General features: G+C 43.1%; 6 protein-coding genes across 12 annotated transcripts; 4 read left to right on the top strand and 2 right to left on the bottom strand.

Moving 5' to 3' along the window:
* Positions 1-4,509: 4,509 nt before the first annotated feature.
* On the top strand, positions 4,510-15,121 carry LOC108025421 (J domain-containing protein). 3 transcript variants are annotated; one of them, XM_017095904.3, is made up of 5 exons: positions 4,510-4,557; positions 5,257-5,390; positions 8,470-8,571; positions 12,276-12,431; positions 13,634-15,121. In XM_017095904.3, exons 2-5 carry the CDS (start codon positions 5,304-5,306, stop codon positions 13,880-13,882), a joined length of 594 nt encoding a protein of 197 aa, XP_016951393.1. In that variant the 5' UTR covers positions 4,510-4,557; positions 5,257-5,303; the 3' UTR covers positions 13,883-15,121. The 3 variants fall into 3 exon arrangements, with proteins under 3 accessions (XP_016951393.1, XP_043951248.1, XP_050744749.1); XM_044095313.2 differs by lacking the exon at positions 4,510-4,557 and having other exon boundaries at positions 12,276-12,392; XM_050888792.1 differs by lacking the exons at positions 4,510-4,557; positions 13,634-15,121 and adding an exon at positions 13,390-13,586.
* An 81-nt stretch (positions 15,122-15,202) lies between these two features.
* On the bottom strand, positions 15,203-17,478 carry LOC108025005 (prolyl 4-hydroxylase subunit alpha-2). The gene is made up of 9 exons (XM_017095261.3): positions 17,277-17,478; positions 17,063-17,214; positions 16,847-17,003; positions 16,459-16,786; positions 15,925-16,401; positions 15,801-15,863; positions 15,639-15,714; positions 15,450-15,539; positions 15,203-15,379 (listed from the first exon to the last, which is right to left on the bottom strand). Exons 1-9 carry the CDS (start codon positions 17,459-17,461, stop codon positions 15,246-15,248), a joined length of 1,662 nt encoding a protein of 553 aa, XP_016950750.1. The 5' UTR covers positions 17,462-17,478; the 3' UTR covers positions 15,203-15,245.
* Positions 17,479-17,874: 396 nt separating this feature from the next.
* LOC108025064 (prolyl 4-hydroxylase subunit alpha-1) lies at positions 17,875-21,835 on the top strand. The gene is made up of 7 exons (XM_017095322.3): positions 17,875-18,082; positions 18,141-18,280; positions 18,333-18,483; positions 18,539-18,738; positions 18,799-19,454; positions 21,348-21,513; positions 21,574-21,835. The coding sequence occupies exons 1-7, from the start codon at positions 17,895-17,897 to the stop codon at positions 21,678-21,680; spliced, it is 1,608 nt and encodes a 535-aa protein (XP_016950811.1). The 5' UTR covers positions 17,875-17,894; the 3' UTR covers positions 21,681-21,835.
* LOC108025063 (angiopoietin-1-like) lies at positions 19,550-21,635 on the bottom strand. Its single transcript, XM_017095321.3, has one exon. It carries the CDS (start codon positions 20,849-20,851, stop codon positions 19,676-19,678), a length of 1,176 nt encoding a protein of 391 aa, XP_016950810.1. The 5' UTR covers positions 20,852-21,635; the 3' UTR covers positions 19,550-19,675.
* Positions 21,836-21,876: 41 nt separating the features above from the next.
* On the top strand, positions 21,877-23,901 carry LOC108025111 (prolyl 4-hydroxylase subunit alpha-1-like). 2 transcript variants are annotated; one of them, XM_017095376.3, is made up of 7 exons: positions 21,877-22,082; positions 22,140-22,288; positions 22,339-22,489; positions 22,539-22,738; positions 22,800-23,452; positions 23,512-23,677; positions 23,737-23,901. In XM_017095376.3, exons 1-7 carry the CDS (start codon positions 21,883-21,885, stop codon positions 23,841-23,843), a joined length of 1,626 nt encoding a protein of 541 aa, XP_016950865.1. In that variant the 5' UTR covers positions 21,877-21,882; the 3' UTR covers positions 23,844-23,901. The 2 variants fall into 2 exon arrangements, with proteins under 2 accessions (XP_016950865.1, XP_050744938.1); XM_050888981.1 differs by lacking the exons at positions 21,877-22,082; positions 22,140-22,288 and having other exon boundaries at positions 22,349-22,489; positions 22,568-22,738.
* Positions 23,902-24,040: 139 nt separating this feature from the next.
* LOC108025006 (prolyl 4-hydroxylase subunit alpha-1-like) lies at positions 24,041-26,040 on the top strand. Of its 4 annotated transcripts, none has more exons than XM_050888999.1 (7): positions 24,041-24,245; positions 24,310-24,436; positions 24,498-24,648; positions 24,697-24,896; positions 24,950-25,608; positions 25,664-25,829; positions 25,886-26,040. In XM_050888999.1, the coding sequence occupies exons 2-7, from the start codon at positions 24,310-24,312 to the stop codon at positions 25,948-25,950; spliced, it is 1,368 nt and encodes a 455-aa protein (XP_050744956.1). In that variant the 5' UTR covers positions 24,041-24,245; the 3' UTR covers positions 25,951-26,040. The 4 variants fall into 4 exon arrangements, with proteins under 4 accessions (XP_050744956.1, XP_016950751.1, XP_050744958.1 ...); XM_017095262.2 differs by having other exon boundaries at positions 24,297-24,436; XM_050889001.1 differs by lacking the exon at positions 24,310-24,436 and having other exon boundaries at positions 24,711-24,896.
* Positions 26,041-26,332: the final 292 nt, after the last annotated feature.

Here is a 26,332-nt window from a genome sequence, read left to right as displayed (position 1 = left end):
CCGCTTCTGAATTCTAATGGCTGAGTTTTTGTGCTGATTCCGATTTAGATCTTTTGATTAGCGAACGCTTTCAATTGCTGGCAGCTCGGGGCTTTAGTTTTGACAGCGATGTGCGGACTTCCTGTACCGCATCGCGGACTGCACAAGATATATGAAAGACAAGTGTTTCTGGCGGACGAGAACCCCGATTTTGCCCCCAAAAGCGCTGTGTAAACAAAGCGCCAAGCACACGCAAGACGAATATTCTAAAATTAATTCTCGAAAATGTCTTTTCAGCTCGGCAAACGCAGCGACATGATGCGGGACAAATGCCTGTATATAGATACATCCAATGGATGTGTCTCTGATGAGCAAATGCAATTATGTGGATGGGGCGGAGTGGAGTTGGTCGGGTGCAGGGTAATGAATAGAGGGAGACTTCTTTCGTATGCCCCTCGCGGTGGAGCTGCCCTGCATGTGTGTTTGCATGTGGAAAACCACACTGATGACAGACAAGCCACAGCAGAGAAACCAAAGGATAACATGAGATAACACACACCCGAAGCCACTCAAACACCCACACACAAACAGCAGAGGTGAGGGAAATAGGACCGTAAGTATTTAAATTAAAGGGTATATTATAATACACACTTAAATTGATATATAATATGTACTAATAATTGTATATAAACCTTGAATTTAAAGGTCTTAGAACCAGTGAGTAGATCTGCTTGGCTTGTTTAAATATATCTGAATATTAAATTGACTAAATTTTATAGGTATTTTACTAAATTTAGTACTCTAAGGACCCATTTGAAAGGGTTGTTTATAAGCGTTATTGATTAGCAGTGCTATATTTTCGGCGCCCTCTGTTGCTGCACGAATACGTACTTCCCATCACAGCTGCTCGTGATCCTTTGGCGTCGAGAAATCAGCGCTCAAATATGATTAATAAGTAATTTCTTTGTCAACAACTGACTGGGGGTGGCCTGGTATGACGACAGCGGCGATAACGACAGGCCAACGAGAATGGGAACGAAAACGAGAACGACGCCATGGAAATCTTTAATAAAATACATGCATAAATAAATTATAGGGCAAGCGGAGGCAAGGAAAAGCAAACTGGCTGGAGATGAACTGCTCTGAAAGGAGGCGAACGGGTAATAAAACAAAGCGGCGACGGCGGAGATACAAAGATACTAGATACAAAGGGGTGACATGTGCAGTCGAGGCGTGACCGCACTTCCTTTTTCCCGGCTTACATATGGGTACTTTTCCACATCCACAGACCCCGCAGCTCGCCTTCCCCCAGCCACCTTTCAGAGCTCCTTGGCCTTGGCGCTTCCCTGTTTATTTCACAGTTGTAAATTGCACAAAGTAAATGAAGTACATTTTATTATAAGCCACCAGGCGAACGTCGCCTGTATTTAACACAGGGAGAAAAGGAGATTGCCGACATCTGAGGTATGGTATTATATTACAAATAGAAAACATTTGAGGCTTGAGATTTTACCATCATGACAAAACCTCAGCAGTTTCTATAGTACTCTTTGAATTAATATAAAAAATTAAAACATTTAATTGATGACCTTTTCCACACTTATGCTTATTTAATACAGCATTCCTTATATGAAAGAAAACATCCCCCCATCGGTGCCTCGTTTACTTTGTATAAATAAATACTGAATTGATTGGCGATTTATAATTTTTTCCTCTTTGTGTAGTGCTCCTTTCCCGCGATCCCCTAGCTCGAGTTTTCTTTGAATGCGCCGTCGTTTGCCAAGTGTCGTTGACTCTCGCTGACCTAGAGGGAAAATAAAACCAAGGGAAATGCCTTGCCAGATTCATGTGTAGATGGTTCTGGGAAATGAGGAAAAGTTTCTCTTTAGCCCCGATTTCGCCCGCCCCATGCAAAAGCGGAAGGCCCGAAAACGATTTCTGTCAACTTCTGGAGAATTTTCATTGCCTGCCGTCCATTAATTGAGCTGTCGGAGGGCAGGCTGGCGAAATGGGGAAAATCTGGGGAAACCAGCTGGCAATCGACCATTGAAAAGTTCAGATTGCTGGCTGCTACACTCGAGCACACTCGCACACACTGCCACTCGACATGTTTGACTTGCGATTTTCCTTTTAACTCAAGCGAAATGCAGTTAGCAGCAGCCGGAAAATGAAGAAAAAGACAAACACCGAGTGGGTGGAGGCAGCAGGAATGCAATTCTGGGAAACTAAGGCGGAAGCTGCAAATACGAGGGATTCGCACTGCACAGCATACTTTTAGGTGCGCCCGGCGGGGAGCGATGGAATGTCCCTAATCTGGTGGCCAACTACTGCTGCTGGTATGCATAAATCTGCACTGGCGGGGAATCTCCGGATCTCGGCGCTGTCCGCCCCGCACACCCGGCGAATGAGCAATTTCCCAGCAATTCTTTGGCCATTGCCAATGTTTGCCCTCGCAAGCATGCTGCGGAAAATGCTCGCTTATCGGAATCCAAGTGGGTCCCAACACTCACCGCAGAAGTGCACTGGGGGAAAAGAAAGAGGAGTTGTTTTTAAAATATTTTAAAATTGTATTTTCAACGGTGTCTTAGAGTGAACAACTTATTATGGCACTGTAATACATAAAAATGAAAAAAAGTAAATATATAAAAATAATTTAAATACAATACAATGTTTATGTAATATTTATTTTTATAAGAGATATACTTATACCAACTATGCATCCTAAATCAGCAATTATTTAATTTGATAAAAACCTAAACTATAAGAGATTCTAATAAGCATAATAAGTATTACTCAAGAAACAGTGATATGTAGCTTTAAAATATATTTTAAAGTGTATTTTAATTTCCCTCTGTGTAGGAAAAGCTTAGAAGAGATTCGCCAAAAAGAATGGAAGAGGGAGGCACGTTGCATCTGTGCTGGCCAAGGAGGTTTATCATCAGCTGCAGGCCGCAAGCGAATGGAGTGGGTTGTACCGGAATAGTTGCTAAGTATTCCGTATTTGTATCTGTGCCAGCAGTCGTGCCGTTCGTATCTGTATCTGCAGCTTGGCTGCGGGCTGTGGACAGTAAACAGTCGAAGCAGAAATGGAAATAAATAGTTGCCTTGCTCTTTTGTCTAATTAAAACGTTTCATTTCGTTCCACCTCCATTTGTTGACGTCACACGCACAGCGCCCGTGTGTGTGTGGTTTTAGGAAGGGTACCAGCTCATATTGGTTGCCAGGACTCGAAACCTTATTACCCATTAGCTTTTCATTTATTTTATTATTAAATTCCTTTCCCTGGAAATTCCCTAAGCAGACACCTAAAGCTTATAAGGGATCTATATAATATCTATAACATAACTTTGGACCTTTAGAACCCTTGATACCAGATATCTAATAGTCGATAGCATTTCCCCCATCGATCTGCTGGTTCCCTTCTGCCCTCCCTCCGTGTGTGCGTGACGGACAAACGCACGGGCGCACTTTTCCGCAGGAGCTCCCCTTCGATACCACCCCCTTTTCCACCCACCCTGGAAAACCCACCATCGTTAGCTGGTCAAATGGTTCCATCTTCATTTGGTTCTGGTCCCGTTTTTCTGGCCAGACATACATATGCCGGGGCCTGCTTCGCCATTATGATGATTTATGAACGGAAATCATTTTTCGCCCAGTGCGGCTTTTGTGGGTGGTCCGGGGGTGGTTCCTGGCCTAGGCCTCCTTGCCGAGGACCTACTCCGCCCCAGAGTATGCAACAGTTTTCAATTTCGTTTCCGTTTGCTGCAAACTTTTCCTTCACACTCGGCTGGCTCTTTTAATTTGAAAACCAATGCTCCTCTGGCTCGGTTATTTCCAGTTCGGATTGGCATTCGTCGCCGTTCGATTTGACTTCATTTGGGGAAAAGTTTGGGCCGAGCAGCTGGCCGCAGATTGATGAGTTTTCTTTTTAGGGTGGAGCATTAATTTCCCCTTAACGAATTCTGCAAACTTTGTTTTGGAGAGGGCGGGATGTGCTCATGTTCTGTCGGGGGCTGAGATCAACAAGTGGGCATGGGTTGCTAAGTTATGGTATGATGGTGCTTTATAGGAAATGTTTTATAACCAAAGCTTTTGAAAAGGCTTTCGGATTGGATGCACTTGTGGGGACAACAACCAGTCTTTGCAGCTTGGAGCTTTAAGTGCAAATGTTAGATATAGCAAAATATCTACTTTTCACATTTTACTTTTTATTAAATGTTAAATAAAATAATATTAAAGGAAATATATTTTTTAAGCTAACCTTATTTTTCTTTTTTCTCCTATGGGTATTTCCCGAAAATAATAACAAAGATGAGTCAGTCTTTCAAACTGGGTCTTCAAATCCCCATGGTTCCAAGAAAACCAAGTTCGAAATCCCCGCTCTGAGCAGCTTAAAAGCTGCCATTGTATCTGGGAGGCTGCGGGGCTTTGCGAGAGCGAACTTTCTCCCATCTCCAAGCTCTTTCGCCCCAATCCGAAGTGGAAAAACAAGCCGAAGCGGGTTCCACGAGGCGGCGCTGCCATCAGTTCGACTTTTGACGCGCTGCCAGAAACATCGTGAGCACCGCTTAACCCAAAGTAGATACCCAAGGAAATGTATATTATATAGACTGCTATTCCCAGAGAGTGGGAGTCACAGAACCAAAAAAGAACACAGAAAGAGAGTGTTCTAGTGCAAGACAAGCTTGTGTTTAGTAAATTTGATTTTGAGCGGGCTGCAGTAAATAAACAACGTTTTTCCCACCATTAACAAAACGTTAAAGCTCTGGAAAACAACAAGTGAAAGTGCTCCTACCAACCGCAGCAAAACAAACGAAAAACCCAAACCGAAACCAAAACAAAACCAGATCTTTCAGCTGATTACTAAGCGATTTCGTTTTTGTGCATTTGTGATTACTTATTTTCAGCTGCTAATTGTTCCAAATCGAAGGTCACGCAATCCCCTTCGTTGCCTCGATTGTGCTTCGATTTGAGTTAGATTGAGTTACCAATTCGTGGTTGATCTTCGTGTAAAAAAGAACCTAAAGAAAGTGGAAACGCTAGAGATTGTTTTAATATCTGTTATCTTTAGATATTAAAGTAGAACAAATTTAAATACAAAATTAAAATAAATATAAAGGGAATGGAGTTACTTAACTCTTTCCGATCGTATTTTTCCTAGCCAAATAAATGTCTTCTTTTACTGCACCCTTACTAAATCAACTATCATTTTATATGGTGCAAAGGTCTTTTAATTAATAGTCACCCTTGATCTTGTGCCACTTTTCTCCACTATAGAAAACACACATATATATTCCCGACCGATCCCAGGAAACACTGACGCAATGAGCGCCGTTGATGCCATAATCAATTACAAGCGCAGTCCCAACGAGGACTTCTACGGGCTGCTCCACTGCGATGAGAACTCGTCGGTAAGTTGACCTTCCGATCGCCCACCTTTAAAATATATCTGACAACCCGTCTTACGTTGCCACCCGCTGCTTCACCTTTCCTCAAAACATTCGCCCTAACTTTGGCTGCCAAACTCTGTTGGCTCATCAAACTTTACTACGAATTTAATTAGGGTCTAATCGAATTGCGGCTTTCAAAAGTGCGACTAATCGAATTGGGGGCTTTTCTGGTTCTGGGTTCTGGGAGGCACTGGCTGAAATTGATGGCTTTCATAAGCCTTAAAGTCGAAGTGTTTATTAAATGTTCGTGCAGGCAATAAAAACCTTCGCATGAAATCATCTTTGAAATCAGATACAGTTCATGTGGCGACTCGGCACTGAGAGAAAAAGCATGTGAAAGGTATATCTGATCGAACAACTTGGTATCATAGCAACTTATTTTCGTTACCTATGTAAGGATACTGGTAGTATAGTACATAGTGCTAGCAATATAAATGTAATCCCTTAAAATAAGTGCAGATGTAGCTTTTAAAAAATGTTGCAAGTTTTAGAGAAACTATTATAACTAATATTATACTATTTTAAAAGGATGTCATCTATATTTTCTATACCTTCTCTATTATTTGCGATCTAAAATTTTTCTCTCAGTACGTTCCGAAGGCGAGAGGTTTGCTTTGAGAATTAGTTTCAATTACCCAGTCAGCCATCGTAGATTGGCAGAATTGGCGTTGATCCACCGCAGCTGCAGTTGCAGCATCGGGCATCGAGTGCAGTTTGAGTCAGAGGTCCACAGGTCCATGGGTTTACCCTGCTCACCGGGAGCTGAGAGCCCATCTAAGCCAACCGATTGGGGGCTAAGCCAACGCCTGTCTGGGCGGAATTAACGAGCTCGGTTTTGGCAGGCAATCTCGGGCGGCTTAATGGCATTTGCCCATCAGCACGCTCGACTCCTGAGCCCCTGACATTCATCTTGAGTTGTCACATTTTCGGGTTCACTACGTGGGAGAAAGGCGGTTGTAATCAAATTTATTGGCCCGGAAAATGCGCAGGTTAGGCTGCCCCGACACACACATTTTGCGAGCTGTCGATTGCATCAGGCCGAGTGGGGCATCTATTGAATTATGCAGGAGCTCCAGGACCCGAAGCCTCGAAGTCCCGGCATCGATTTTGCTGGGCATGTAAACAAAATCAAATATTTGCCAAGGGCTTGGGGGCTGGGCGGTTAAGCATTATGGTCGGGCCCTTATCACGTAGATCCATCCAGCTACTGACCCCCATTGTTTGCCCCACCACGAACCTATAGTCTATCCCTGTGGCCGGCAATTATCTCGACTTGGCATCCATTCCCACTCGAGAATGCAGCCATTCCATTCTCATGCAGATTAGTTTGCGGGAATTTGCATACGCAAGCCAAACAATCTGCCAACCAGAGCTGCACAAACTTCAAATGTTTTCGGGGCTAATTTGCAGAGGAGGTCTGCCAGCTATTCTGGCCACTTTAATTGGCCGGGTGCAATCCGATGGGGGAATTAATCAAGTGAAAATTGAAATTGGTCCGGCTGACTGTGGTGCAAATTTATTGCAATTAATTGAGGCCATTCGATTGTGTAATGCAAGTGGGTGGACAATACTTCGAAGTACGATCCACCAAACAGGAGCACGAAAGTCGGGGGAACAGATTCCGCCCGTCTAATTATAGGAGCCCCAAGGCTGCGGCTGCTTTGGCCACGTACACGCTGGCGTATGAGCAATATTAATTGCGCTGAAATTAATTATACGCACCGTTGCAGTGCGGTCTGTGCGGCAAATGAAGCTCAACGCGGGGCATGCAAGTAATCCACCTTCCGCAGCTGGAGGAGAAACCTCCCCGGGGAACGAAAGGCGAACCATCAATTCTGTCAACATCGTAGAGAGGTTCTCACATGTATATTTTCCAAATACCATGGTGACCTAAATATGCTTGCTCTATGGCAGCTGCTTTTTGACGTTTCCCCCGCGAACAAAAGACTCGAAACCGAATGGAATAAAAAGGGACCCATGCTGGTCATTCCCTCGCTTCTGTGCGGCTGCCTTGGTCCTTTGTGCGCCGACCGATGGTGCGCGAAAAGCCATTTCCATTTACAAGACAATAAACAAGCAGCTTTGTGCGGCGAGCACTGTGAGAAATTTGTGATTTTTGCGTACACGCTGCTATGAATAATTGAAAGTAAGAGACAAAGATGAAGCGATAAAGAAGTGCGAATAGTCCGTTTGCCACAGAAATCTTAAAATTCTGAAATCACTTATAACTGCGCTGAAAAGTATGCAATCAAATATTTTGAGTTTGCTCCCGGGAGTATGTTATGTTTTACTGTAAACTTAAAAAATGTCTATATTTCTCCCAGTATGCCCTGTCAGCATCATCGCCATCGTTATTTTTATTTCTGGTCCCGGGGAAAGTGAGTATCAGATCATCGTCGGTGGCTGTCAACTTGTTGCTTTTGGCCGAAAGACACTCAGGCTTAATTAATATCAATTGTTTGCCAAGTGTCAAAAGCCTTTTTGCCCGACTCAAGGACACTCTGACGAGTGAATTAATTTGGCAACAGCATTTTAAACCCTCAAAGTTTTCCGCTTTCCCCGTCAGCTCTTCTCCTTTCCCAGATACAAGCAGCAGTAGTTTTCCAACCCGCCGCAATAATGGCAAAAAGCGACAGCTTTTCTATTACTTTAAGTGGTGCTCAACTGCGCACGAACGTTTTTGCTCGTCAAGTTTTAATGTTTGCTTATTGTTATTTCGTTATTCCTTGGTTGGATGTTTAGGGATTTGAAAAAGGGGGTTTGATCCCCCGTTCCGAGGGGCTTTGGGTTTCGTCTGCAAGTGACAGCTTTACCTGAGCTGCGGTCTCCTTGGAAATCTGCATGCCGCAGGAGACACTCGCAAATCACCTGTGTCCTTGTTGCCCCCCTTATGTAATGTGTAATATATATAACATGTTTACCTCGGAAGTGGCTTTTTAAATATTCATGCCACAAATTACTTGGTTAACTTGCTGGCATAGAGAATTCATCATCGCAATTCACTTAGCTCGGCGAACTAATTTTGGCTTTTTCTTTGCAGCCCGAGCAGATCCAGGCCGAGTACAAGGTCCTGGCCCTCCAATACCATCCCGACAAGAACTCCGGCGACAAGGAGGCGGAGGCCAAGTTCCAGCAGCTCAAGGTAGGCAAAAGCACCAGAAACACCCAAAAGATCCAAGGGACAAGCGCCTGAAACAAAGAAAAGGCAAGCGTTTCGGCATTTTACATATTAATGAAGTTTCCAGGGGAGTGGCTGCTTTTTTTGAGTGCGAGCTCTGGGTGGGTTGTAAATTTGACAGCCTGTGGGCCATATGTTCGGGATGAAAGTTACCGGAGCGAGCTTAAAATTAAAAGATGTTTAAGCCTGATACTTATTCCTTTTAAACATGCTGTGTCGGGTGGCGAAGAACTTCGAACAAGTTTAAATCCTTTGGGCGAAATTTATACGTGCATTTACCTCTGAAAAGTATACATTGGATAATTATAAGACAACACAATCATTTAAATGGAAAATGTGTAAAACAGTTTCCCTAACCGAAGAATAAGATATAATTTATAATATAAAAATTATAATTTATTAAGTTCTGAATACTAAAATCCTTCAAGAACATACTTTTTTATTAAATTCTGATTTCCAAAAGCTTTTCTTTTTCATATTTGACTTTAACGCTAGCTTTTTTAATGGACCTTTAAAGTGTAAGAGTAAAACGTATATATTTGCGAAAAGTCAAGCTTACAGAAACGTACAAAATCTTCAGGGATTCTAGAAAGACAGATATGAATGAAAACGGGGAGCGCATAAAAACGTTCGGTTCTGCGGAAGTTGGTGGACTTTTAGAGCCGCACAAATGGCTCGAGTTTAGTTGAAAACTTTCTGGTTCGGATCTTGATAAGTTGCTTGGGAAATGGAGAGCGTTTTCCTTGAAAACCCCTCATAATCCCCCTGATAGTTTCCGTAATTAGCTGGCGCCCCAGTCAACCGAACGCATCTATTCAAAACCGTGTCTGGCAGTTGGGCAAAGTTTTAAGCTGCATTAAACAATGGCTGCCCTTTGCACACACAGATACACGCACACTCACGCACTTAACCCACTTACACAGACACACTACTCAGTGGCTCACACGCACACACGCTCTCCCCGGCCCCAAATTGAATTTTCCAAGCGACAAAAGAAAAACAAGGCGGCAACGATGAGATAAAACAAATTACCCATACGAAATATACTTTTTGAAAACCTTTATTGATTTTCGCCATCAAAGCGAAAAAAGGGCGTTCGGGGGGTGGAAAAAAGGCGTGTCGGAACCTGACAACTCATTAATGTGTGGTTAAAAACAAAATCAAATTGATGTGGGGAAAAGTGCTGGATGCCTAAGGTGAAAATGGGGGATGATTCGCTCTAAAGGGTGGGGGAAAATGTAAAAATAAAATCAGAGTTTGACAGGTAATGCAAGTGAATTGTTATTAATTTAGGCGGCGCAAAAAGCGTGAGTTATAGGATGATAAATATTAAATATTAGCTATAGGAAAGGATAAAGAATTATTATGTAATGGGAAATATCTGTACTCAAAAGACTTCCTCAGAATTCAACTTCAAAGGGCTTTGTACATTCTTTCAGGATTACATTACAATATACCCATCTACATGAATGCTTATTATTAACAGGCTTGACTTGAAAATGAAATTGGCATTGAGAAGGCTGCATTCCAATTTGCTTTTCCACGAAATGCATTTCATTGAGCAGTGAGGACCTTTTCAGGGAATCCAGCAAGGGGTTAAGCCCAGCAATTCAGTTTATTGTAGCCTCTACAGGTAGTTGATGTGCCATTCCACGTCGAACATGAAGTTTTAACACACTGAAATAACAAAGGCCAAATTAAGGCGAAACAGGAACCCCTCCTCCTGCAATATGCATGAGGGTCCTTGGTCCTTGGTCTTCGCCAAGCGGTTGTCCTGGACCGAGGCAATTTCCCTGCCGAGTCGTAATCATACTTATGGCTGTCCGCCGGAGCAGGAATGCGCCGTACAATTTACGGCTCGTAAAATTGGACGTGCATGTGTGTGGAGCTCGTAAATATGCCAGGATGTGCGGGAGGACTTACCTTTATGGCCGGCCCATAAAACAAAAAGCGTGTGTGTGAGCTCGTGAAGCGTTTAAAATGAAATGTTGAGATTCTCAAAGGCCGGCGGCATTCCTAGGGAAATGCCACAGCCCGCATTCCCCCCAAGGAATATGCAAATGAGCCGGGACTTCATCATCATGGCGTTCGACTAACAACTTACAACACAATTTCCACTTGTCAAGCTGTCCCCTTACATCCCAGGGGAAGTCAAAAAATACGGAGGGAATGCTTTAATAACCAAAGGATAAACAAGCTGCCAGGGATTAGGGGACAGCATTGGAATGCGAAATCGCGATTTGATTCTTGTCAGGTGCAGACGAACCGCTTCCGAACTGTTAATTGCCGCTCTCCGAGGGCCTGGAATTATATTTCCATAAAAAGCCACTAAACGATTGCCCTAATTGAAGACAAACAAACCGCCAGGCTTGGTATCTCGCCAGGCTCGAGCCTTGTTTGCTGACCCACATAATCAGTGGGTAGTGAAATAATTGATTATCATGTAAACAGGGCCCGAAAAGCAGCCGGAACAATAAAACAGCAGGCCGGCGATGAAATCTCAGAGCCTCAATTGAGCATGTGTGTAAGTGGGTGTCTGTCTATCTGGGTATCTGCACAGGGAGAAAATAAACGAGAATGCCTTAAAGCTCTTGAAAATATGCCAAAAAGTATGCTACAATTTTACTTATTTGAAAGTCTTAGGGATAAATGTCGAAAACCGATTATTACTGCATACTTTTAGGCAGCTTTAAATGTTGGATATATTTTAAAATGGGTTTGTTTTAGTAGGACTACTTTTCATCCATTGTCGAATCGTTAGTCTTCGAAATAAATTATAAAGATGTCAAAAGGTATGCTACAAAAACTTTTAAATTTTTCACCGTGTGTCCTTTTGTGTGTATCAAACAACCTCGAAGCGTGTCGGTGTCTACCGCTGTGGCTATATTTGTGTGTTGGGTCTGGCCGTAAAAGTAGTCAAGATATATATCAAGCCCCAGCCGAGGCTATCAAAATCACTTGAGCGTGCAAATATGTGAGAGCCTCTCCGCAGATGAGTGTGTATGAGTGCGGGTATTCCCCTTGCAAGGCTGTGTGGGTGTGTCTGTGTGTGCATGCCAATAAGTGTGCTACAGCGAAGCATATGAAATTGATTAACATGCAGGCCCAGCCAAGGCAGAGGAAATCAGAGCTTGGGATGGGCTGGCATCCGAAACCTGTGCAGCTGTTTACTTTGCACTTGAGCAAATCCGAGTCCTGACTTTCATGGGCCTGATCAGCTTTGGAAGGGGCGTGCGGGTACCCCTTTCAAGTTTCGGTTTCATTACAGTGAAAAATTGATTAAAGCCCGTTTCTCGTTACATATTTTGTGCTGAAAACTGAGGAATTCCAGTGAATCTGGGCCACAGCTTATTCATGGGAAGAAGCATCAATTTTGTGGACAACAATTTCAGTGAAATGCCAGAGACAGGGACAGATTGGGAGTCCTGCATATCCTTGAAATATTTTCCCTTGTTGCCCTAAATAGCTTATTATTACGGTCCTAAAGCACTTAGTAACACAAACAAACTGCATGCACTGTAAGCATTAGAAATTATAAACTGCTTAATCGATTTTTAATCACCCGAAGACGTGATTTCGTGTTACTTCTGTTTATCATACATGGAGATCCTTTATTCCCTATACAAATCCTATGAAATATTACATTTTGATACAACATTTGTTTACAGGAGGCCAAGGAGACCTTGTGCGACCCCGAGAAGAGGGCCGTGTACGACAAGTGGCGCAACAGCGGCATCTCGATGAGCTACAAACAGTGGCTGGGCATGAAGGAGCATGTCGGTCAGGTGAGAAGATACACGATTGCCGAGAAAGTGGATAAAGAGGTATGCGTTATGGGCCACGGAACTCAGCGATCCAGAGAAGTAGTCTTCGACCCCGACCCCGTCTCCTTCCCCCTGTCTAGCCCCTCACTCACTCCCCCTCTGGCACCAGGCAGACTCAACTCCGATCCTTTGTTAAAGTCCCTCTCCACCCACTGCACTGCGTCATCACTTGGCCCTGTTTTTTGGTTCCTTTCATTGGTTTGTTTGCCACGCTCCTAATGAAATTTGTAAGCCAAGCCGGAGTTCATTTTTGCCGTAGCACAATTAACGCGATTATTCATTACCCGCCGAAAACCACCCATTTGTCCGCCCGTCAAGAGCTCCATGGTAATTTCCGCTGTCGGGCAAAGCGGAAATTGTCGCCCATCCATCACGGGCGGACATTGTCCGGCCTTCGAGGGGCGGGGACTAGGGGCGCCGAATCCGCATTTGCATTTCTAATTTTGAGCTCGGACACCTAGCTAAAAACTTCACGGCAAAAGGCACCCAGACTCGGAAAAAGACCCTCGAAATCAATAAAATTCAAGGGGCGACAGCAAACAATAGAGGTGCCTGTCAAGGTATTTCATTATGAAAAGGTTGTTGCTCTGCCTCAACTTTTGTTTTGTAATTACAACTTGTCATCAAGAAGGTCTCGTAACTTTGAGGAAATTAGGTCTGGGCTCGGTTGTCTTTGTCATAAGATCTTTCCAGAAATTCCTTTAATACTCCTTATAATAATTTAACTTTAAAAGAACTATAGTAAAAGGTTATAATCTGATCTTTATACATTTTATTGTAAAGATTTCACAAGCATAATTTTAAATTTCTGTTGCATACTTTTAGGCGCTTAAGTTATTGTTACTTTTTCCTTGTTTCCTAACTCTGGAACTTTATTCCTCATTCTCAGAGTTCATTTCAGTTGTAGATTAGATATTTTAAATACCCGATGGAACCCCTTGTTCTCTGTATTTCTCAGTGTCTCTCTCTATAAGCCCGCTCCTGAGTGCCCGACGAACTCCACCGAATGCAAACCTCTCTTGAATGTGCCTCTTCATCCAACTCTATGTGTACCCGTGTGTTTTTGCATGCGAAATAACAGAGGACCAACGCACCGTTTCGCGACATGAAGGTGCCTTGGTCCTCGCCCACAACCGCGGGAGTTTTATCTAATTAAATCCCCTTTGTCCAACCACTCTCTACTCTCTGGCAACCCACCAAAGTCGATGCACTGGGTGACCCCCAAGACCAAGGATCGCATGCTGCCGGAGTCCGGAGGAGCAGCTGCCCCGGGGGCCGGGGCCGGATCCGGGGCAGGATGCAGCAGCGGTGGCCTCACCGCGGCCTCGCCCAATCCCGCCCACCGGCGGGCCTCGGAGGGCGGGGCAGCCCTCTACTACGGCAGTCGCAAGGGCGAGTGGGGCGGCGAGAACACCGACGTGGCCAACAAGTTCCGCAACTACGAGATCTAAGTGCAACTTGGGCAGAGGGCCAGCTAAAAGAAGTTTCAATTTTAAGGATAAACAAAAAGAAAAACATTTACACAAGCATACCAAGTCGAACCGAAGAAAATGGAACAAGTTATGCAATTATATCAAAATATTCCGAAAGGGAAACCGAACGTTATTATCGATGTGTAACTTAAGCGTTGCGAACTACAGAGCACAGATACTCGTATATAGATGTTTATAGGTGTACAAAAATATATCTAGAAAATGGTAATTAACTAACGTATATTTAAGAGAAGAAACTGTAATTTCAATAAACTCCCCCGACGAAAAATCCCAGGCGGAGCGGCAAGAATTTTATGTTGAAAGTGTAACTTAGTCAAATTTTAACGCAGTCATGCATTATGAATATATACACACCATATACTATATACCACATATATTTATGTAATCAGTGTATTTGTATATCGATGTTTCAAAGTACCATGAATGTACCCCCAAGACAATCCCTTGGCAGCAAACAAAACTAAGCTAAAGCTAAAGCTGTAACTGAAACTAAACTATAACTAAACTAGTGACAGTCTAGCAAATCGCCCACCACAAACCGCAAAAGAAATGCATATTGAAGGACATATTAAGCGAATTTAAACCTTATACACACGACACATTTGCATAGTCAAAAACTCTCACTCGGTGTCCTTTTTAAACGCAGCACTGCGAAAAAACCTCCAAACTGAACTATTTTCCCAGAAAATCTACAAAAAAAGCCACAAAATATCAAAGAAAATCAAAAAAAGATGAGAAATTTATATAAATGTTTTGATGGATAGAGCGGTGAACTTTTCAAACTTATACATATAGCAGAGAATTATTGTCATTAATATATTACTATTATGCGCAGAGCAGAGAAATAATTACTACATAAATGTTGTTGCTGGATTTAATGCATACTTATACAACTACATATGGATGTTTGTTTTAAGACATACGCTATTGACTTTATTCAAATACACACATATTGCGGATAGAGCAGACCAGACCCAAGATAAGATCGGAACGGATAGGACAGCTGCAGGCCAAAGGCAGACGTGACCCGTGACCCCCGACCTCTCAGAAGGGGCGGCGGGGCGGGGCACCAGCTAGTACTAGCGATTACGCAACTAATTAGTGTTGGTTCTGGCTTAGCTGGCGGAGCGAACAGATCACAAATAAATCAACTTTTTGAAAGGGGTTCCCACTCCTGGCGGAACCTCAGGTATTCAATTGTGTGTGTTTATTGGGGGGAAGGTTGTGGAAGGTGCTCCTTAAGAACGTAGGTATGAGTAAGTATAAATATATTAAAGGTATATTATGTTTATTTTGGTCTTAAACTTAACTTAAACCTAACTTAACTAGAAGCTGATTGCGCCTCAATTCGTTTTTTGAGTTCCAAAATCTGGGCCAGTGTGGCTAAGGAATCGTCCCAAAGTTCACAAGGTCGACGATCAGATTGATCATGCTCACGGATCCAGCGGTTTTGAACTATAAAAAAGAAGCATAGGATTAAAGATATCTTATAAATAAAGTGTTCTAGTTATTCCTTAGCGCATACCCCACTTAGAACCAGCGATGATGGGACAGGCGCCATGTTGCGTACGAACATCTCCCACTCCAGAGGCATGAAGATTATGCCAAAAGGCAGCTGGAGAAAGAAAATTAGTAAATAAATAAATTAGTAAATAAATTAAATTATAAATTAAAAAATAAATGAAAAATATAAATAAACTATTTTAAAATATACCTGCATATTTCTTAGGCTTTAAGAGTTGCCTTATTTGGGGAAACGCAGTGCCTCCACCTTGTTCTACATCCGAAAGCTGTGAATAGTTAAGATTTTAATGTAACCAATTACATCAGTAAAAGGGCCTATAATATGGGTATTCCTCATATTCAGTTTACTCACATAAAACAGCACGGTGGCAATACGATTGCCCATTTCGGGAGACCCGACCAGTCCATTTTCAAACTAACAAGTAGGAAATATATTTTACTATATCAAATACCACAATAGTAGTTCCCCAACTTACAGCTGTGGGGTTGAACCAGTCCATGTGCTGCCCGTAGTGCCCTCCGATTCCGTAGTTGGCAAACTGGTGATCCTCCGCGTACTTCATGTTCATGTTGCTCATGTCCGCCACCCGCTGGTCAATGGTGGCCAGAACCTTGTGGGCTGTGACTGGAATGAAGGTGAACTGGCTGGTTCTCACATTGGACACCAGCGATTCGTTGGTGCTCGTTATGGTGGCCCTAATCAGCCTGTTGTTGGTCAGCTGCCTTATAACATCGATTTCGCTCTGGTATATGACATCGTGGTATAGGACCAGCAGGGGATCCTGGAAGAGTTCCTCCGCCTTGAGGGGAGCTATCCATAGGAAGGGATGCGTCTCAGTGACGTAGCCACAGCGAAGATGGCGTTGCTCCTTGGGGGTAAGTTTCCAGTGGCCACTGCAGGTGAGGCTGAAGGCGTCGAACTCACTCACCAGGTCATCATCCTCAGGAAGGGGCTGGGTATGTTATAGAAAATAAGAAGAAATTCAAAATCTCTGAAGAACGTTCCTTACAGCATGTTCCAGGATAGGCTTGCTTTCGTTTAAGAAGGCATTTTCTCCCAGAGACGCCAAGAAACTCTCGTAATTCCTGGCATGGTCCTCACTGGCTGGCTGGATTTGGATTAGCTCCTGGTAGGTTTCCCTCAGTCCCCGAAAGTCCTCCAGCTCCTTCTTGGCCTGCACCAGAAGAGCCAGGATCTGGGGCTTGAGTTCGCTTTCCTTTTTTCCTCCAGTCAAGCGATCGTTGGCCTCTAGTAGCCAGGAGTGGGCCAATCTGGGGTGCTGATCCCTAAGAGCCAACCTAGCTATATCCACACAGTGCTCCGAGTTCAATTGGGTGCTAAGGTTAAAAAACAATCCATCAAGTTCGATGAGTGATGATTAGAGGTAATGTAATCACCCGTAATCCACGCCATCCAGAATTCCCCTGGCCAAGTCCTTGGCCTTCAGTCTATAAACATACTGCAATCTTAGTAGTCCATCCATAGCTCCCTCTAGTTCTTTTTTATCGGGCATCGTGTCTCGATTTCGTAGCTTCCTCAGGCGATTCAGGGATTCTGGAGGTAGAATACCATTAATAATCACAAACCTTACAATCTATCCATTCGCTACCCACTTTCGCCTGTCGAAGTCTCCATGAGGTTTTCCACTCTCTGCCAATCTACCGTCAGCCTTTTATTTAGCAAATATTGATTCAGAGGACTGTCGAAATATGCTGGACCCCACTCGCGGGCCTCATTTCGCTCAGTCTCGAACTCTCGCAGACGACTAAATAGTATATTGATAAGATTATCTTCGAAAACTAACATTCCATTTAAAATCCTACTTACGCTCTTAGAAAATCCAATTTTCCCTGGTTTTCTGCTACGAACTTCTGGATTTGCTGGAGCATTTTCTGTTCATATCCAAAAACTTTGGTCATTTCGTGAACGGAGGAATAGAACTCCGCTCCTGAAACGCAGAAAAATAGTTGGTGGATCACCAAGAGAAGTACGCAAAGCACCGGGGATGCCATTCTGACCAAGATCCGCTCCCGAGAGCTCTTCGATGCCTACTAATTCCGGCATTTGACCTCTTAGAATATGACATAAGCTTTAAGAACTAAGGGTCTTCAGTCGATCGAAAACCTGTTGTCACACGCAAGCTAAGAAAGTGCCGGGTTCGATGAGCCGCAACTGGTTTTGCTTACATAATAACTAATGTGGGTCTTATTCATATGGATACGGTAAGCACGCAGAAGATGAAAGAGGGATTATCATTGAAGAAGATTCTGTAGCTAAAAGATACTTATGATGTATTGGAGTAGGGAGTCCCCAGCTACTTACAAAGTCCGCAAAAAGCATGCCAAATTATAAATTGAAGTGTGACTAACACCCATAAAAAGGTAATTAAAATATATCTTGGCAGGTTTTCTTGCTTAGAGAAACATTAATGTTGTGGGATGCAGAATGCAGATTTGTAAACTGCTGGGTTTCCTTTCCTTAATTGTGATCATTGTTAACAATGACGCCTCTCAAAATCGGCATTCAAGGTCCGTGGTGAATATGGACGACCTATTGAAAACAGAGGAAGATCTGGTACAAAATTTAGAAAGGTACACAGTTGTGCTCTCCCAGAAAGCCAAAATCATAAGGTGGTGAGTTAAAGAGGTCAAAAGTCTATACTAGAGTCTCTCTAGAGAGTAATCCTTAAAGGGGAATCCGCCAGATGGAGGAGCTACATCAGAAGGAAAATATATTACGGAACGGTTCTCCTAGCACTTTCTCCCTCATACGTCATATGCAGGCTGATTGGTTGATGTGGCTGGAATATCTGGAAAGGCCCGTGGGTCTGGGTTCGTAGCTCCCTTAAATTTGTTCTTCAGTTCTTTACAGTCCCTACTCCAGAGCAATTGGAATTTTTAAACGCCACAAAGGAGAGCTTGCCGCAGGACTATGACTTCTATGATGCTGCTGATGCCATTAGAAGAGTACAAAAAACCTACGGCTTGTTATCCAAAGACATAGCCAGCGGTTTGCTAAATGGTGTGCAATACAAGTAAGTTTTAAAATCGCTTTTAAACGGGAAAGTTGATAAAAGCCTTAAATATTAGCTCTTCACTGGAATCCATTGATAGCCTTGCAGTGGCCCATCACTTGATGAGGCAATTGCGATGGTCATATGCAGAGCAGTGGATTTTGGCAGGTATAGAAACCCAGGATCGTAAAGCTTCTAAAACAGAGATGCACTTACTGACGGGGCCAACAAAGGCAAAACTCTATAGAGACCTGGGAAAAGTGCTAACAGAGCAGGGTGAGTAAAAAATATGAAATCTAAATGTGTTAGTTCAGGATGAAAATCTATCGATGGTAGGAAAACAAAAAGAGGCCTTGGAAGCTTATGAGGCTGCCCTAAAACTCGCCCCCCATGATGTGGAAACATTCCATGAATACAAAAACTTAAGAACTAAAGCCCTAACGATATTACTAGCCGAACCGATTGAAAAGGTACCAAAGGATGATATTGAAAAAATGCAATTGCCGCCCTGTTGCAGTGGTCACTGCGAGAGGCGCAGCGAACTGAAAAGACTGTATTGTGTGTACAACCACGCCACCGCTCCGTTCCTGGTACTTTCCCCCATCAAAACGGAGATCCTCTCGCTTGACCCCTTCATGGCCATCCTCCATGACATGGTCTCCCCAAAGGAGAGTGCTTTAATTCGATCTTCCAGTAAGAGTCTCATGGTGCCTTCCTTAACAGCCAACCCCGACGATCCAGACAACTATCTGGTCGGGAAATTCCGCACTTCAAAGGCAGTGTGGCTGGATAGCGATGGCAACGAGGTGACTTCAAGGCTCAGCCAACGCTTGGAGGAGGCAACTGGTCTGGATATGAACCGCTCGGAACCTTTCCAGGTCATGAACTACGGCATAGGAGGCTTCTTTGAAACCCATTACGACTTGTTTCTTTCGGATGAAGACCGGTTCCAGGTGGGATACGTTGATCGATTGGCTACCACTCTTTTCTATGTAAGTTATTTGAACATCTAATAATCTTACAATTAGAGTAGAAGGGGAAACTCTATAACCATTTCTGTATAATATTACATTTATTTTCCATCTTCATTTCCAACCAAAGATCATAAGGGCTTCGGCTTAATCATCATTTCTGCAAAGTTGCAGTTACCGAAGGAATTCCAAAAGACATCATCGGGGTATTTTCCATTAAGATCGCTGCGATGAAAAATCTGTTAGAAATGCAATTTAAAATAGCTCATAGCTTCATTATACCTAGATCTGCAATTATTGTACCACCAACCACTAGCGTAGTGTTCGGCGCAATTGAAAGTGCTGGCATTGTCATTGTCTTTGTCAAATGTGGAAAACTTCTGTCTGTGGTGGATTCTTAAGGAATCCTGGACGTTGGGTGGCCCCGCATACTTTCCCAGACTTCTTAGCTCATAAAACTGGTGCTCGGTTCCGATTCGGAAGTTGTCATAGTAAAGGAACGCAGATTCTCCACCTTCTTTGCGAAGCTTGATGTATAGTTGGTGAGGATTATCCTTAGTCAGCTGGTGCAGCTTCTCCAGCCCGATGAAAAACTCTCCTGTTGAATTTCCAAATCCTTTCCTGTAATCTGCCCAGCTTCTGTTGAAGTCCACAGAGCCATCTTGACGCCTTTGGATGGTCAACCAAGTAGACTTTACTTGGTTTTCTTTTCTGTTCTTTTCTTCCCCTAGATTCCTAATTTGTTCAATTTTTTCTCTGATTTCAATTTCTTTTATTTGAATGATGTCATCTTTGTTCCTCAGGCTCTCAGTTTTTTCAATGATTTCCCTGTTTTTGACATTCAAGAGCACATTTTTCGTTATAATTTCATCTTCTGTTTCAACCAAGCGACTCTGCAAGTGGCTAATAGTAACTGTCATGGAGTTCACCTTGTCTCTTAGCTCAAGGATTTGCATGTCCTTTGATTGTATAAGTTCCTCTTTGCTTTTAAGCATTTCTGTTGTATCCGCAATTTCCTTGACTTTTAATTTCAGTTGGTCTTCTTTGATTCTCACTTGATCTTCTGCATTTTCCAAGCGTCCATTTAAGTTTCTAACAGTTTCCGTCATTTCTTTATCTTTTGTATATGTTAGATCTTTAATTTGATTTTGGCAATCCGAAACAGCTAACTGATTTCGCAAGTTGGTAATCGCGTCAAGACTATCATTCTTTTCCTTTATTATATCTTCCTTGCATTTTATTTGAACTTCCGCCAGATCTAACTTACTCTGCAGCTCCTTAATAGTGTCTTCCATGGAAATTACTTTACTGTTTAGTTCAGCAGTTGAGCTACTTGCTGCTCCACTGGCACTGTCGACGAGGTATATCAGTTTCAGGGCCAAAAGTCCCAGAAAAGGCAACAAGATCCGCGAAGTCATATTGGTTAATCTGCGAATTGTAGTTCCAGCGAATGCGAAAATAGAACTGAACTCAAACTCAGTAGCGTGCTCAAGATTATAGCTAAGCTTTTGTCGCGAAATCCGTATATATATGCCAGCTATATATAAAACCAAAATCAACTGTTCACCCAAAAAAAACCGGTTGAATCGTTAAAAAAAAGCCCAAACGGGTCGAGATATATTTAATTTCAATACTTCTTGTTTTTGTATTATTATTACGTTCTTCTAAAATTTCAAGACTATGTACACCGTAGATTCTTAATTCTTTTCAAAACTTCTTATCAGCTTCACACTATCGGGCTTTTAACGAGTGTGCCGGATCCCCTGTTTATAAAAAAAGATAAAAATCATACCAGGAGAACATTATAAATCATTTTAATTTTTAATTTTTTAAGAGAGTATCGTAAATTTGATGGTCGGAGAACACGGTTTTAGGCCTTCTTCTTCTTCAAAAACAATTTTTTCTAACTTCCAGCTGAGTGACGTTCCACAAGGAGGGGGCACCTATTTCCCTGGACTAAACATCACTGTTTTTCCAAAGTTTGGAGCGGCGCTCTTCTGGTACAATTTGGACACGAAGGGCAATCAGCAACTCCGAGCTATGCACACCGGCTGTCCTGTCATCGTGGGCTCAAAATGGGGTTTGTAGCAAGATAATTGAGATCTCTTCATATTCATATGCTATTTCTTACACTTTTCAGTCATGAGCAAGTGGATAGACGATCAAGGACAAGAGTTCAAAAGGCCCTGTGTCAAAGAGAGTTCAGACACGATGCATCTACCATCCATAGAAAGGCTCATTATCTAGCCTATTATGCACATTAAACTTCTTTAAGAAGTGCTTAGAAATGTCTTCCATTTGACTGTTTTTAATATACGAACTGTAAGTAAGGAACAATACAAATTGTAGTTAAAGGCGAAACTAATAGCCGAATAAATTTAATTATGGAAAAACTTACGAAAGGTCTGTTAGTTTTCTTTCCTGCCTTTACGATACAGTGGGTTGCAGAATGCTGATCGGCTGTTTGGTGCTTCTCGGAATAATTTTCCAGACCCTGGGTGCGGAGCAGGTGCTGGAGGAGGACACCGTACAGCGCTATTCGAGGTCTGTGGAGACTATGGACGAATTGCTACTATTGGAGGGATATTTGGCTCGCAATCTGGAAAACTTCGCTGAATATCTCTCGCGAAAGGCCAAAACCATACGATGGTGAGTGGCAACGTCTATACAAACAATCAAGGCATTTAAGGCACTGTAGCTCTAAAGGGGAATCTACCAGATGAGGAAAAGGCACCGGGCTTATAGATCATCTGGGACACATGTGTTCAATCCCTTAGAGAGTTACTCCCTCATTCGACACATGCAATCGGACTGGTTAATGTGGCAATTGTTCCTGGAAAAGCCTGTTGGTCAAGGTTGGTAGTTCTATTTTGGTATTTTTCCTACTTGAGAGTATCTTTTCCAGAGCAAGTGGCCTATGCAAATTCAATCAAGTCTAAATTGCCACAGGACCATGACTTTTTCGATGCAGCTGAGGGGCTAAGAAAACTGCAAGCTACGTATAATATGTCATCTAATGACGTAGCCAGGGGCTTGCTAGATGGTGTGCAATACAAGTAAGTGTTTCCTAATCAAGATAGTCCTCTATTGCTCTCCACTTCTCAGCTCTTCCTTGGCATCCATTGATTGCCTAGCGATGGCCAAGCATCTGTTGGGTGAAGGGTGGTTGTTAGATGCCGAGACATGGATTCTTCCAGGTCTTGAAGCTGACGATGGGGAGGGTGCTCAAACAGAGATGCAGTTGCTAAGGGGTCCAGTAAAATCAGAGTTCTACAGAACCCAGGGAAAGGTGCAAAAGGAGCTGGGTGAGTAAGGAGATCAATGTCAAAGTGATTCAGAATGGGAAGACAGTGTTATGCCTTTAAGAAAATCTCACGGGTGCCCTGCAATCCTATCAGACTGCCCTCAAACACTCGCCCCATGACTCGGACATATTTAAGGAGTATCTCAACTTGGAGCGGAGAGCTCTACCACCATCAGGAATCGAACCAGAAGATGAAGAAGACCAGGTTGATGACCTTCAGTTTTTGCCAGAATGTTGTAGTGGTCGCTGCGAGGTTGTCCGCAAACTGAGGAGGCTTTATTGCGTGTACAACCATGTAACTGCCCCTTTCCTGCGGATATCCCCCATCAAAACGGAGATTCTCTCGATCGAACCCTTCGTGGCGTTCCTACACGACATGGTCTTAGAAAAGGAGAGTGCTCTCATACGATCTTCGACCAAGAAACACTTGCTGCCCTCCGCCATAGTCTCGGTCGATGCCCCCAAGGGGGAGTACAAGGTCGCCAGCTCACGAACCTCCAAGTCTGTTTGGTGTCCCAACGGCTTCAACAACGCGACCCGGATGATAGCCAAGCGCTTGGGAGAGGCCACTGGCCTGGATATGTACCATGCGGAGTTCTTCCAGGTCATGAACTACGGGTTGGGGGGCTACTTCGAGACACATATAGACATGCTGCTCTCGAACGAATCCCGATTCAACGGAACCCGAGATCGCATAGCTACCGCACTCTTCTATGTTGGTATTCTGGTTTCTAAAGAATTCCAATATCATATAACATTTCAACTCCTTTTTAGCTAAATGATGTCCCCCAAGGAGGTGGCACCCATTTCCCACATCTCAACCTCACGGTGTTTCCCAAGAAGGGATCGGTGCTCTTCTGGTACAACCTGGACTTCAAGGGTGATGACGCCATGGATACCCTGCACACAGGATGCCCGGTCATCGTGGGCTCCAAATGGGGTTTGTATAAAAAAAATTGCTAGCTTTGCACATAACTATGGTTGTTTGAACCTTCGCAGTTGTGAGTAAGTGGATCACAGATGTGGGACAAGAGTTCAGAAGGCCCTGCATTGACTCGATTTCCAAAGCTAAATACTTAAAATCTGCTGAAAGGCTTTTAATTTAACTTTACTATTATATTTAGTTCATTTTGGCTTTAATAATAAAAAACTTCTTCGGTGAAATATTATTAGTAATTACTCCATAATATACTTAGTTATGGATAATGTTCTTCAGGTAAAACTAATTCGATTACAAATGCACTAAAAACATTAGTTAACGTTCTGGGAATTACTTTCCAATTTTAGTTTCAGCACGCGAAAATCAGAATGCTCATCTATAGACTGCTGTTAGTGGGTATTCTTTTTCGCGGGCCAAGTCTTTCTCAGGTATTGGAGGCAAGTACCGAACAGCGATATTCCAGATCTGTGGTCAATATGGATGAACTACTGAAAATGGAAGACGATCTGATTAAAAATTTGGAAAACCATAAGGAACAGCTTTCCCGTAAAGCCGAAACCATTAGGAGGTGAGTGCAAGAGACTAACATTCTGTACCAGAGCTTACGAAAGCCTTGAAGGGGGATTCGACAGATGAAGGAAATACCAAGGAAAAGAAAGAATTCTTTGGACAACCCTTTCTTCACCTACTCCTTCATGCGTCATATGCAGGCTGATTGGTTGATGTGGCATGAGTATCTGGGGAAGCCTGTGGGCTTGGGTTCGTAATGCACCTTTAACGCACCAGATTTTATTCTCTTCCTGTAATCCTCTTCTTTTAGACCAACTTGCTTATATGCAGTCTCGAAAATCGTCTATGCCACAGGAACGAGACTTTATGGACGCCGCTGATGGCGTTACCAGAATGCAGGGGACTTACCAACTTTTGGCGAGTGATATAGCCAATGGCCTGCTCGATGAAGTGCAATACAGGTGTGTAGGCTATTCCTGGTTAATGTGAAAGCGATAACCGACTATTAGCTCCTCACTAACAGCCATAGATTGCCTGGAGTTGGCTTGGAGTAGGATATACCGAAACTACTTGCCATCTGCGGAGCAATGGATTCTGGCAGGCATTGAGGCCCATGATCGACCAAATCCTCAAGTGGAAATGCAGTCTCTAAGAGGACCTAAGAAGGCGGATCTTTATAGAGAGCTGGGACAATTGCGGGCAGAGCTGCGTGAGTATAACTTGTAGGTAGTAGAGGCTTCGACATCCCTTACTTCCCTTTAGAAAATCATGATGGTGCCGTTAAAGCCTATCAGATGGCCCTGAAAGAGTCGCCCGACGACCCGGAAATATATCAGGAATATCGTTCTTACGAAAAAGTTGTTCTTAATTCTCCTGAAAGAGGGGCAGATACTTTCAAGCAAGATGAGGAGTACGAGGCCTACGATCGCGCTCAGTTGTCAAACTGTTGCAGTGGTCGCTGTAAACTATCCCCAAAACTCAAAAAACTACACTGCTTCTACAACCATGCAACCTCCCCATTCCTGCGACTGGCCCCCATCAAAACGGAGATACTCTCTGTCGATCCTTTCATATCGCTCCTTCACGGTATGATCTCCCCAAAGGAAAGTGCTTTGATTCGGTCTTCTAGCAAGGAGCACATTTTGCCATCCAACTATTACAGTGGCGAGGTGCAGGACTTTGTGGTGGGCTCATCGCGATTTTCAAAGTCAGTTTGGTATGAGAATAGCTATAATGAGGCAACCTTGAAAATAACTGAACGCTTGGGAGATGCAACTGGGTTGGATATGAACCACGCGGAGCTGTTCCAGGTCATCAACTATGGGCTGGGCGGCTTCTTTGAGACGCATATGGACTTGAAGCTTGCCGAGAACGTCAGATTCCAAGGAACTGCCGATCGAATGGCTACAGCAATCTTTTATGCAAGTGTGAAATAGGTTTAGCTTTAGGTCTTCTCATCAAATTTTTTTCCTACAGTTAAGTAATGTCACTCAAGGTGGGGCTACCCTTTTCCCAAGTCTTAACATCACGGTCTTTCCAAAGTTCGGATCGGCCCTCTTCTGGTTCAATTTGGACCACAAGGGTAATAATCAATTGGACACCACACATACTGGCTGTCCCGTCATCGTGGGTTCCAAATGGGGTTTGTAACGTTTATATTTTTATTCAATGTTATTTATAATTTTTGTACCTTTGCAGTTGTAAGCAAGTTTATAGAGGATAGTGGACAAGAGTTCAGAAGGCCATGCTTCGGCCTTCGATGATTTCCCATCTGTTGAGAAACTAATATTCTAATTTAATCGTTTATTTATTTCTCTTTAAATAATATCTTTATTAGTATACCAAAACTAAAAGTGATTTACTATTGATGACCATCATGGTAAATTACAAAGAAGGGATCAAGAAGGATAATTTCTGCCTTAATCGGGGGGAGAAAACGGTTGTCAAACCCATTCCTGATGTGGTAAAAACAATATAGGTTCTTGTTTCCTTGAAACCGATGCCTTTTACTTCCAATATACGAATCCGTAAAAGAGGGTGGATCTAGCAGAATCTGAAAGCTTAAATGTTCTTGCATTCTAAGCAGTTTTGCATTTCGAGGATATGTTTTCAAAGCGAACTCAACAGTCTCAATAGCTTTTTGCC

Source organism: Drosophila biarmipes, chromosome 3R (assembly GCF_025231255.1).
Source record: "Drosophila biarmipes strain raj3 chromosome 3R, RU_DBia_V1.1, whole genome shotgun sequence".
Classification (NCBI taxonomy): domain Eukaryota; kingdom Metazoa; phylum Arthropoda; class Insecta; order Diptera; family Drosophilidae; genus Drosophila; species Drosophila biarmipes.
This window is presented reverse-complemented; position numbering and strand designations above follow the sequence as displayed.